The sequence below is a fragment of the Penicillium angulare genome, assembly GCF_028827245.1.
Source record: "Penicillium angulare strain IBT 27051 chromosome Unknown utg000004l_segment0_segment0, whole genome shotgun sequence".
Classification (NCBI taxonomy): domain Eukaryota; kingdom Fungi; phylum Ascomycota; class Eurotiomycetes; order Eurotiales; family Aspergillaceae; genus Penicillium; species Penicillium angulare.
Window position 1 is genome coordinate 3,038,051 of NW_026623163.1, and position 12,504 is coordinate 3,050,554.

A 12,504-nucleotide genomic window follows, 5' to 3' on the forward strand; every position below is an offset into this window, starting at 1 on the left:
GGAGTCTTGACCGTAGCCACGTTTCTGTAAATTAAAGGCAATGACTAGACCGCGGAGCATCTCCCGTCAAAGTCAAGTGCCCGACCACGATACTCAATGCAGTACTGTGGGCCGCTAGCCGCAACAAAGTGAAACATCTTCAGACTCCAACTAATTTATTATTTGGGTCTTTTCTCAGTCTGCGCCTTCTTTTTGAGTTCGGCGACCTACGTGGAGAAATTTCGGTCAATAGGCTTGTTCTCCATCGAACGCCATGATTCACGCCACTCGGATTGAATGCAAGATAGTTTGGGACTTCAATTGGCGGATTCATATGCTATCTAAATTGCTCCTCTCATACCCCTGGCAATTTTTCACCCCGCAAAAAAGTGGGACCATGCGTCTTAGTGGCATGGCGGAACTTGAACGATTTGTCGAATCGACGGCGGTATCATCATTGCCCTGTGGCTGGTGATGGGTTTCTAAGAAGGTCTGACAATTGTGGATATTGATGGAGCTACCTTGAGTACCCTCCTGCATGATGGAACAACCAAGAACTTAACCATGACTTCCGAGGTCCTTGATTAAACGGTCGTGCGTTAGAGACTATATAATCCTTTCTCTACACCCGGCATGAAACGATTTATTTTTTGCATTCCATCCAATCCTTTTCCTCTTCGTGTTCAATACTTCATTTCACCATGAAGTATACTGCCATCTTGGCGGCTTTTGCTGCCCACGCTGCTGCTGTTAGCGTTTCAGGAGCGGCTGAAGGTTTCGCCAAGGGTGTTACTGGTGGTGGTTCTGCTACCGCTGTCTACCCAACTACCACTGACGAGCTGGTCTCGTACCTTGGTGACAGTGAAGCCCGTGTTATTGTTCTTGATCAAACCTTTGACTTCACCGATACCGAGGGTACCACCACTGCCACCGGTTGCGCACCTTGGGGAACTGCTTCCGCCTGCCAGGTCGCTATTAACCAGGATGACTGGTGCACGAACTATGAGCCGGATGCTCCTGATGTTTCGGTGAGCTAGTAAGTATTTCTGGATTTTCGTTAAAGTTCACATTCTTCAAATGAAGGTTTAAGACAGACTGACCATTTCTAGTGACAATGCTGGTATCCTGGGTATCACTGTCACCTCCGACAAGACCATTCTTGGTTCTGGCTCTGCTGGTATCATCAAGGGCAAGGGTCTGCGGATCGTTTCTGGAGCCAGCAACATTATTATCCAGTATGTCTATCTTTCTTGAAGCGTATCACCACACTCTAAAATCTTTTATTAATAATAATTTAGAAACATTGCTATTACCGATATCAACGCCAAGTACGTCTGGGGTGGCGACGCCATCACCCTCGATGACTGCGACATGATTTGGATCGACCACGTTACTGTATGTTGTCTCTCACCGCGGAATTTAAGCTCTAAGAACTTCAAAATCATACTAACTAGTATTGAAATCCAGACTGCTCGTATCGGACGTCAGCACTATGTTCTGGGAACCTCTGGTGATAACCGCGTGAGTCTGACAAACAACTACATCGATGGAGTTACCGACTACTCTGCAACCTGCGACGGCTACACATACTGGGGTATCTACCTGGATGGAGACAGTGACCTTGTCACCCTGAAGGGCAACTACATCTACCACACTAGTGGCCGTAGCCCCAAGGTTCAGGGTAACACTCTCCTCCATGCCGTCAACAACTACTGGTATGACAACTCTGGACACGCTTTCGAGATCGGTTCCGGCGGCTATGTTTTGGCCGAGGGCAACGTTTTCCAGAACATTCCTACTGTCGTTGAGTCACCAATTGACGGCCAGCTCTTCACTGCGCCTAATGCCGCTGCTAACGCGGTCTGTGCCACTTACCTTGGTCGCGACTGCGTGGTCAATGGATTTGGTTCTTCGGGTACATTTAGCCAGGCGGATGAGGGCTTTCTGTCTGATTTCGAGGGAAAGAACATTGCCTCTGCTTCCGCTTATACTGCGGTCCAGAGCACCGTTCCATCCAGTGCCGGCCAAGGTAATCTGTAAAGATTGCTTTCTTGTTGCTGCAAGTAAGTAGAGCTCAATCTTTTCTGTCCAATGCCCCCATTATCTCCGTGTTTCCTCGTATTTTCCATGTCTCTTTGTCTTCTTGGCGACGAAGGTGGCATGAAAGCTGGAGTCAAAGCTCTAACTTCACCGTCTGATGTTGTTCCTACTCGATATGCGTGCTGGATTTGGAAGTTTGACATTATTTTAACCAAAACGCTTCTCTTAGTGCTTTTCTCTTGTCATCACTACATCTCTCTCGCCTGCTCTTTCTCTCTCTTCTCCCTTCCCCCATTCCCTCAATTTCTATCGGTACTTGGATACCTACGGGAAAGCTTGAGATCTGTTCCTGTTCTTGGTAATAACTGAAGTTGCCTCTTTGTCGGTGTCCAACTGCTCCATAAGAATGTAGATACATAATCCATTTTATTCAAAACAAAAACCATCTCTGACTTGTTTTTTCGTTGCCTATGTGGTTCTGCAATTGCTCGGGAAACATCTATCAACACGTGAGGAGGGTCGGGATTTTTGATCAACTGCAAATCACTTTGCTTTATTTGGAATTTGGGTTTAACACGTCGCTGCATTGATGGAAGTGACTCCGGTTTGGAGGTGCCACTGGTTATATAGTTGTTCCGAAACTGGCAATCCAACAGAAACAAAGTCCTCTCATAAAAAGAACTAACGATGGAACAATTCCTCGTCATTTTGTAGTCGTACTATTTATTTTTTATCTTTGCTACGTTGTAAATCATGTTCTGAGGGCTGCCCATGCAGCAAGGGTCACTGGCGGGCGGTGGTCCTACATAGGGCCGTCCACATCCCTCCGGTGGGCGACCCCGTAAATCAGGACGCCACGGCCTGATTCAACCTTCTGACCTACCATGTGGGGTGGTGATCCAATGTTTTATTTAGCCGACGGAACGTGGATGCCCCGAATACTGCCTACCAGACAAGACAGCTTTGGTACACACGGGAGGTCGACTTCTATGAGTGCTGTTGGATGAAGAAATATGTGGTTTCTAATCCCATCATGATGCTTAGTAATACAGAGCATTTTTTGATTACTGTGCACAGCCGACCATGTGGGCTGATAGAATGGAACGCGTCTGAGCCAACCAGTATATATGCATCCTCAGCTGTGCAAAACCGTACCATTATCCTGACTTAAACATCAAACAGTACAGCCATGTCGACTCAAAAAGCAATTGAAATCACTGGGCCTCAAGAGGCCAAAGTCGTGACAAACCGCCGCCTCCCTGAGCTCCGCGATGACTACATCCTTGTCAAAGTCGTAAGCGTCGGCCTTAATCCCACTGACTGGAAACACGTCAAATATCTCTCTGGGCCCGGTGCCCTAGTAGGATGTGACTATGCGGGCATCGTCGAAGAAATCGGTTCAGCAGTAACAAAGGGGTTTAAGAAAGGCGATCGCGTCTGCGGCATCACACACGGCTCTAACGACTCAAACCACGAAGATGGCTGCTTCGCAGAGTACATCGTCGCAAAGGCGCACGGTCAATGGAAGATTCCGCCAAACCTTTCCTTCGAAGAGGCTGCCACCTTAGGCGTCGGCATAGTCACCGTCGGCCAGGCGCTGTACCAGGCGCTGAAGCTCTCTCCGCCGCAAGCCAAGCCTGTTCCTAACGGTATCCCGCTGCTTATATATGGTGGGTCGAGTGCGACAGGGACTTTGGCTATCCAGTTTGCGAAGTTATCTGGCTATATAGTTATCACTACGTGCTCTCCGCATAACTTTGACCTTGTGCGTGGGCTGGGCGCGGACAGCGTGTACGACTATAAACACTCGGAGGCCGCGGCTCAGATCCGCAAAGCGACGGGTGACCAGCTGAAGTTTGTCCTGGATTGTATTGGGACTGAGGATGGGGCGGACTTCTGTGACAACGCTATGTCGACGGAGGGAGGGAGATATACCTCTATCACAGGGTCGAAGACGAAGCGCGAGAATGTTGTTGATTCGGGGACTCTGGGCTACACTGCTGTGGGCGAGGCGTTTAGGAAATTTGGGCGCGAGTTTCCACCTATTCCAGAGGATGCAGCTCATATCGCTGCTTTCATTAATTTGATGGAGCCTCTTCTTGCCCAGGGGAAAATTAAGACTCACCCTGTCAGAGTTGGGAAAGGAGGGCTATATGGTGTTTTGGAGGGCTTGAAGCTTATGGAGAAGGGCAAGGTTAGTGGGGAGAAACTAGTTTATAATATCGCTGATACCGCTTGATTTTGATGCTATTCATCTAAAAGAAAAGCCACTTAAGTGCAATTGGTGTGAATTAATTTGTTGCATCAGATGGCGTTCCAGCGCCCCATGCTTTCGATATACATCATGTGCGGAGCTGTTAGCGTTTCCCGGATCCAATGCAGGAGCTTCAGACATAATTTAGCAGGCCATGATCCCTTAAAAGGTAGCTAAGAGGAGGGGTTTATTTATTCCCCAAGAGAATCGCACTCAAGCTTGTAATTAGCCCACGGTAGATTTTTGATTAATTGAATTGAATTTAGGATTGACACTGATTAAAGAGAGGTACTCCATTGGGGTTTATATATTGATATAAATCCTCGAGAAGACATGGGCCAAAGAAAAAGATGGTCTTCAATACTATAAAGAAGACCAGACCTAGATTGTGCAACGACTCGGTTGATGATGAAATGGGCTTGGGGAGACATGCGCATGAAAAACACGGAGTAAAGACCTTAGAATTGACAGGTATTGTGAGTCGAGAATTGGGTTAAAGGTGAATCATACTACCAGCTTCGTGTCTTTTGCGTCGTTTGTGAAATCTACTTCAGGGTATCAATCAAAGCTATAAACCACCATTCAAAAAACTGCTACGCAATTCAGTTATTCTAAATTCCTGCTCTAAGATCGCTATCCAGGAAGCCAGTTAAACCATCCCCTAATTATCCCATGACAGTTCCGAGAAAATCTAGATCATTGACTAATTTACGTAAAATGCGGGGTAGTAGCAATGCCCATTGTGGACGGGCTTGGTGCCGTTCCAGACAACTATTTCTAATCTATCCGCAAGCGGAAGTCCTAAAAGTCAATGGAGATCTAGACCACTGGGAAGAGTGATAATCGCAAAGTCATGAAATAGGTGGTTAACAAGACAGGTTCCAGATGCTGGAGCATTTCCAGATATAAGGTGCAAGTGGAATGCTCCACATACTTAATATCAAAATCGATGTGCAAGGCTTTTGCAAGTGGCATCGTACAAGGTCTGTATACATACTTCCTATAGGTACTTCTGTTGTTAATCAAAGGAAGATTGATTGTTATATTTGAGAAGGAAACATAGGACTATATATACATCAAGAAGAACAAGTTGATTTCCAATCAACTTGATTCTTCGTATAGATACATCGGGATTAATTCCAATGGTGCGGCTCTGTTCCTGATCTGCACCAACCTGAAATCACAACATTCCCCCTCAGGATCGTCTTGCTGGCAGGGCGATACTGGAGTTGTGCAGAGCAGTCAGGCCTCGGTAAAACCACTCAAAACCTTCGTGGGAAAATAAAGTGGAAAGAGCGCCTGCGCTGTCATGCACGTTGCCTTGGAATCTCCGAAGCGTCGATTCCTAAAAGACTACAGAACTTGGCAAAGGACGTTGGCCCTAATGGCTTGGTGAGACCATCCGCGGCCTGCTCCTCAGTGGGAACATACTGCAGGTCAATTTCTCCTGCATTCAGCACCGACCGCTGATAATGGAACTTGACATTGAAGTGTTTGGTCCGTTTGTGAAATTCGGGATTGCGGGAGAGCGCAATAGCGGATTGATTGTCAGCCATGATATTAGTGACCGGAGACCGATACAGATTTGTTTCTCCTAGAAAGGTGCGGAGCCACTGTAGATGTAAAATGGCATTGTATTGGCCAATGTATTCGGCATGAGTCGTGGACGTGGCCACTTCCCCCTGACGTTTGGACGACCAGGAAACCGGCGCTCCCGCCAGTTGGAACACGTAGCCAGACGTGGAGTATGCTCCATCCGTGACGACGGAGCCACCGAAGTCGGCGTCAGTGTATCCGATCAATTGACCATTTCGGTAGGTGATACGGTGAGATTGCGTGGCTTTGATGTAGCGAAGCAGTCGCTGAAGTGCGGCCTGGTGATGCGATTGCGGCCGGGATGTGAAGCGACTCAACATTCCGAGCGCAAACGCAATATCCGGTCGCGTGCCAACCATCAAATACATGAGCGAGCCGATAGCAGTTGCATAGCGAGCTTTTGCTTCTTCATCCGGAGGTTCCTCCTCTGGGCGAGTATTCAGGCTTTGCTTAGGATTCATCGGCGTAGACTTCGGCTGACAACTCTCCATGCCAAAGTCGGAGAGCACCTTCTGGATGTACTGATGTTGGTGAATAGACACGGACCCATCAACGTGATAGTCAAACTCGATCCCGAGGAACGAACGAGGGATGCCCAGATCGTTCAATCGGAACTCGGTTTGTAAGGCTCGTTGTACTTGTTCAATTTCGTGCGTATTTGCCGCAGCAACTAGAAAGTCATCGACATAAACGCAAACGACGCAGTCCGCTTTCCAGAAAACACAGTTGTCCGATTGGGCCATAGTGAAGCCCTGAGAAGCCAGGACGCGGTGGACGCATTGGTACCAAATCCGCGGGGCCTGCTTCAGCCCATACAGTGAACGGCGCAGCCGACACACGTACCCTGGTTCTTCAAAGCCTTCGGGCAACTCCATATAGATAGACGAATCGACGTCTCCATGGAGAAATGCGGTAACCGCATCGAATTGGTGGAGTTTCCATCCGCGCAACACGGCGCTGGCGACGATGCAGCGGACCGAGTCCATGCGCGACACAGCCGCAAACGTTTCGTGATAATCGATGCCATGTTTCTGCCGGTAGCCTTTGATGACCAGTCGCGCTTTGCGCGTTCCGTTGGTTTTGGTCTTGAAGACCCATTTGCACCCAATCACATGATCCCCAGCGGGGATGTCCTCCCGCCGAACCTTTTCCCATGTTCCGTGTTCGAGAAGCGACGCATATTCTTTCTGGATGGCGGCCCACCAGATTAGCTGGTCTGGGCCTGACACAGCTTCGCGGAAGGTTGCCGGGTCGGCTTGTCTGGCCGGTGCAGTATTCAATGCGCCTGCCGAGTACACCTTCCCCAGCGATTCCAGGAGACGCCGTGATGGTCTTCGTCTGCGACCATACATCGAATACCCAAGATCCGATGTCAAGTCGGTTTCCTGTTGGCTTGGATTGATCACTGGAGGTGTCTCATCCTCGCGCTCAGATGGCGGCTTCTCTCGTTCATTCGACCGAGGTAATGGCGACGCAGGAGGTGTTGGCAGCTCGCTGGCTGAACTTGGCATTGGTGGAAAGACAGATGATGGAGGAGCGTTGTCCGGGAGGTCGTTGCCTGTTTCCCCCTCGATGAGTGGCGCCACGGGGGTCCTCTCATCGAACTCGACATCACGGGAGAATATTGTCTTTCCTGAGTGGATTTCGTACAGCTTGTACTGGTTGGGTTCACAATAACCTAGCAGTCGGCACTCGGACGACCTCGGTCCGAGTTTGGCTCGATGCTCTTTTGGGATCAACACCCAGGCACGAGAGCCGATCCGGCGTAGATGCAAGAGCGAGGGCGGCTTCCCATAAATCACTTCATACGGTGTCCTTTTTCGCAGAATTGATGCTGGCGCGCGCAGCTTCAGATAGACTACCGTATCTATAAGTTCGACCCACCAGGAAGGAGGAAGGTTTGCATCGGACAGGAGCGTGTTGATCCGCTCCCGGATAGTGCGGTTCGTTCGTTCGGCCAGCCCATTCTGCCCTTTGCAGTATGGCGGCGAGGTGTCAAACTCAACTCCCTGGCGTTCGAGGTGTGTTCCGACCGGCAGATATTCTCTTCCATTGTCGGTAAGAAATCTTCTAATCTGGGCCCCAAATTGTCGGTGCACCCAGGCCTCAAACTGTCGGAACTTCTGCAGCGCTTCATGTTTCCATCTCATGGCATAGGCCCATGAGCCCCGAGAATAATCGTCAGTAAAGGTGATCACGTACCTGCTGCCATCTTTGGCAATCGGCATCTCCATGATGTCCGAGTGGATCAATTCAAAAATTCTCGTTGAATGCAGACGTGGCCGCCTTGCACGGGAGTTCCTCTTCTGATGCTGCTTACCCGACATGCACGCCGGGCAACGCGGCGTTGCCTGCAGTTGCGCCTGCGTCAGCGGTCGGTACGGAGTGCCGGTCTGCCGGAGGACCACCCTCAAGTCGCCCCGGTTCAGATGTCCCATCCGAGCGTGCCATAGCGCTTCGGAGGCCTGGTCCACTCCTTTGCCCGCATCTGCTTCGAGTATCACAGCTTCACCACCGAGTTCAGAGGTTGGCGATGCGCATCCTACGCCACTTGACTCTTCACGGCTGTCGACGTCCATGGCCACCGCCTGCGGTTCCAGGGAATCTGCATGGCCATAGGTCGTCGGCGCCCTCGCCAGTTGGACTCGTTCTCGAGATCTCTTGCTCACATGGCACCGCAGGATCAACAGATCCTCCTCCGCATGGTAGGCGGTCCCCACCGTTCGTCCTCGGCGTTGCACAAAGACGTTCTGCGGGTGCGCTACCACCGAGTAGCGGTCTCTTAGCAACTTCGGCACACTGATCAGGTTCATCCCGACGCGTGGCGCGAAGTATACGTTCTTGAGCACCAGGGGTTGGTTGAACTTCCCCCGGAGCGTGAGCTTCACCGTCCCAATCCCTTCGGCTTCCACTGGATCGCCCGCCGTGTCCAACATCTCGCGATGGGGCCGCAGACTGCTGAAGCAGCTCCGGTCCCAGCAGATGTGGCTGGTGGCAGCCGAGTCCAGGATCCACCGGGGTGACGGTGCGTGGGTATAGAGAGTCGTCACCCTCGCCCTCACAACATTGATCCGCGGTCTCTTGGAAGTCGGCGGGCCCTGCCGTTCTTCCACCTGGCTTGATGGTATACTTCGCAAATTGCTTCTTGGTGAGCCGGAAACACTCCGTTCGGCCTTCAGGGCATGGTCCCTGGACGGCTGTTCTTCTCGCTGTTTCTTCCAGCACTGCGCGACCACATGGCCGCGCTTCTTGCAGTAGTTACACTTTTTGGTATTCTTCTGCACGGTATTGATTGAAGGGCTATTCGATGCGCCAGACGCTCCATGCGGGAGCGTTGCGGCGTCCTTCCGCTGCACCGTCTGTTCTGCATTTGCCAGACGGTTTCCGATCGTGGTCGGGTTGACTGGATCTTTGTCATTTTGGATCGCATCTACAATCAAGATGTATTCTGGTCCGATCTGAGTCAACAGAATCGCAATGTGCGTCCGGTCGCCGATTGATCCGGGGACGATAGCATTCAACCGGTGTACTAACATCCGTACACGATCGACAAACTCGCGTGCACTGCCACAGCGCTCGCCTGTGGTCTCACGCAACTGGGCGAACAGCTCGCAGAACGTGGCGAGTTCCATCCGCCGATACCGTTCTTCAAGTTCATTCCAGAGGTCGCGAGATGTTTCGAGTCCCGCGACATGAATGCTGATGTGGGGGGACAAGTAACGGAAGATAGTATGGTAGGCCTCGGCTTCGCGGCGCGACCATTCACGGTGGCGCTCGAACGCCTGGACCTCCACTTCGAGGCGCGCGTCGATGGCGCGCTGCCTCACCGCCCCGCTGAGGTGGGGCTCCACCAAGGGGTGGATGTCCGCCGTAATAGGTTTGGCGTACTTGAACAGGCAGTCAGGACGCTGGAGGTCGCCCGACACCACGTCCCAGACCTGTCTCGCTTTGAGGTAGGAGGTCATGAGACGTTTCCAGGTAGCGAAGTTGTCGCTTCCTGTCAGAGGCTCGATGGCCGTGACGGCTCGGTCTGGGGAGTCATGGACCAGAGCCGACATGATGATAAGTTGATGAGTTGAAAGCGGGGTAGATATATAATCAAGATGGATAGATAAGATGTTTCTCAGATGAGTAGAGACGGCACCCGAGAGATTGCTCCCGGGCTCATAACCTGTTGTTAATCAAAGGAAGATTGATTGTTATATTTGAGAAGGAAACATAGGACTATATATACATCAAGAAGAACAAGTTGATTTCCAATCAACTTGATTCTTCGTATAGATACATCGGGATTAATTCCAATGGTGCGGCTCTGTTCCTGATCTGCACCAACCTGAAATCACAACAACTTCAAACCCCCGCTTACATAACGGCGTTAAATTCTGACCTTATTGATTAGGGCTAGTTTGCTATGGCAGGAGAAGTGCTAGCTGTTCTCATTATTGTGAAAGAGACTGCTGATACTGTCACTAGCGTTGCGACCGCTATAAAGTCAGTGAAAGATTTATACGATAGCTTCCAGGGGCGAGACGACAAAAGCAATGACCTCGATATATTCGTCACGAAAGTTAAAGAAATTGTGCAAACAGAAATTCAGGATGCAGAGCTGCAAAATTATTTGGGTGCTGTTTCCTCCGCATGCACAACCTGGTACAGGGCCTCTGGAAAGATAAAAGCTATATCCACAATGCCTACCAACACAGAGACAGAGATACGAGCAAGAAATGACGAGTTTCGAGCTATCTCGGAGGATCTTAGAGACGGACTTCGCGAACTGGGAGAAGCCATTCATTACTTCAAGAGCAGCCGGCCGAAACCACAGACACTATACATGCTAGGTCTCTATCCTACCGCTTTCACCATGCGTAACGCAATGAGCTTCACAGACAACGCAATATTCTCTATCACGTCAGGTGTTATTGATAAAGACTACCTCCGGAGGAGCGTTAGCGAGGTAGAAGAAACAAAAGACTTTAATCGCAGCGCATGCGAGAATTATCGAGCTCATCGTGCGAGCCAGCTCAAAATGGCAAGAATCTGGGAGATAGAATTTATACCGCCTCGTGCCGTTGGCTGGGAAGTTTCGTCAGATTCGGGTGGAGATTCTCTAATTCCGAATCTCACGGATAAGGGGTTCCCACTTAATGGAAAGTTCAGAGAACCTGCAGGAGTCATTAAGTTCTACTGGGAAAAGTCCGAATTTGGCCGTGAGTCAGTGCCTTACTCGGTCCCATCCTTACTCGCACAGTTTGACTCCATCATTAAGGCAGGGGAATTGAAGCTTCAGCTGCATCAACAACGGAATTAGGGCAGTCAAACTTCATCTTTGATATTGCTGTTAGCCAAATTCGGGTTTGTACCCTGAAACGAAATAAGTGAGAGGAAGGGATCGCCTTCGTGCCCAGGGACTACCCTTGTTCTCAAAAAGCTTTGTTTCTATTAGCTAAATTCTGCTGCTTAATCGCCAGCTTTTTCGCCCCGTTCTCTCATTTGCTGTCATGTCACTTCTCTCCACGCTCTCTTCTGATTGCTGCTTGAAATATTGCTATCTTAGGCTTGTTGCTGGCGCTTTTTGCAGTCATTCACTGGCCATTTCCTCACCTACTCTGTACTTGTCTGATGCAGCTGCTCCCTGTGCCTTTTTTTTTTCGCTATTCCTTCTCGTTTATTGTCTACATCGTTTTGCTACGCACTTTTATGATGTCGTCTTCTGATTGGTTGCGTTTCTGTCCGACTTGTGTTCAACTACACCGCCGCTACTTGTCCGCGTTCTGGTGCGGATGCCCTTCCTGTCTTTTCCCTCCAAAGTTAAAACCCCAGGGACCCCGCGCCTCTCTTTGTTTATCCTGCTGCTATACCCTTAAAGTTTCTGCGTTCATTCATTATGATGAGAGATATGATGGCACGGACCAAACAGCCCAGCTGAGCTGCCAAGATGCCTGTTTTAGGCAGTAGTTCTCGACCGGTCGCCATCTTGAAAGTCAAGTCTACAGGACTCCCAAAAACATGGATATGGTTGAAGCCGCAGCGTCCAAGACTTGTATACCCCAACGCGTTATTGGCCGCAAGAAAGGCGAGGCTGACTTAGATGTCGCCTTTGGTTCAAAGCTGATGTAGCCAGGTTCCAGCGACTTATCTTCCTACTCGATTGGTTCTTCTATTTTTCTTGGAGCCGCATTGTTGTGTCTTCCGTCTCATACGCGGATTGAGAATTTAAAATACTGGTGATTGGAATCCGCTGCAGGGAGTTAATAGGATCCAGTGAGCTACTCCATCAAAGAATGGCCTATATACATAGAGACGAGTAAGATCACCCTATGATGAAGTCCTCTTAAATAATCAGCCACGGGTTTCCGCTTAACGATCTTGCATAATTTGTCCGTCCGTACCTTTCTGTTCCCTGAGCTGAGACTCAAGGCGATTGACACTATCTGCACGGGAAATATTTCCGCCGACCCTTGTCTGGTTGCCAAGAATTTTAGTAGTGGCAGACATTAGGCACTTAGAAATGGAAGAAAAAGGGTGGGCAGCATTAAAAAAGAGGCTGTTCCCCTCAGTTGCTGGCGCGGCACAGAAGCCTTCTTTACATTGCTTTGAGTTTTTCTATAAGCTATTTAGCCATTTATATGGATAGC

At 49.8% G+C, this 12,504-nt stretch overlaps 4 protein-coding genes across 4 annotated transcripts; 3 read left to right on the plus strand and 1 right to left on the minus strand.

The window, feature by feature from the left end:
- Positions 1-680: 680 nt before the first annotated feature.
- Positions 681-2,019, plus strand: N7478_005083 (polysaccharide lyase family 1 protein; the record flags this gene model as incomplete). The annotated part of the gene is made up of 4 exons (XM_056921297.1): positions 681-1,015; positions 1,089-1,214; positions 1,278-1,374; positions 1,447-2,019. The coding sequence occupies 4 exons, from the start codon at positions 681-683 to the stop codon at positions 2,017-2,019; spliced, it is 1,131 nt and encodes a 376-aa protein (XP_056779334.1).
- Positions 2,020-3,208: 1,189 nt separating this feature from the next.
- N7478_005084 (zinc-binding alcohol dehydrogenase family protein) lies at positions 3,209-4,258 on the plus strand (the record flags this gene model as incomplete). Its single annotated transcript, XM_056921298.1, has 1 exon — positions 3,209-4,258. The coding sequence occupies one exon, from the start codon at positions 3,209-3,211 to the stop codon at positions 4,256-4,258; it is 1,050 nt and encodes a 349-aa protein (XP_056779335.1).
- A 1,322-nt stretch (positions 4,259-5,580) lies between these two features.
- On the minus strand, positions 5,581-9,927 carry N7478_005085 (uncharacterized protein; the record flags this gene model as incomplete). The annotated part of the gene is made up of 1 exon (XM_056921299.1): positions 5,581-9,927. One exon carries the CDS (start codon positions 9,925-9,927, stop codon positions 5,581-5,583), a length of 4,347 nt encoding a protein of 1,448 aa, XP_056779336.1.
- Positions 9,928-10,280: 353 nt separating this feature from the next.
- On the plus strand, positions 10,281-11,177 carry N7478_005086 (uncharacterized protein; the record flags this gene model as incomplete). Its single annotated transcript, XM_056921300.1, has 1 exon — positions 10,281-11,177. The coding sequence occupies one exon, from the start codon at positions 10,281-10,283 to the stop codon at positions 11,175-11,177; it is 897 nt and encodes a 298-aa protein (XP_056779337.1).
- Positions 11,178-12,504: the final 1,327 nt, after the last annotated feature.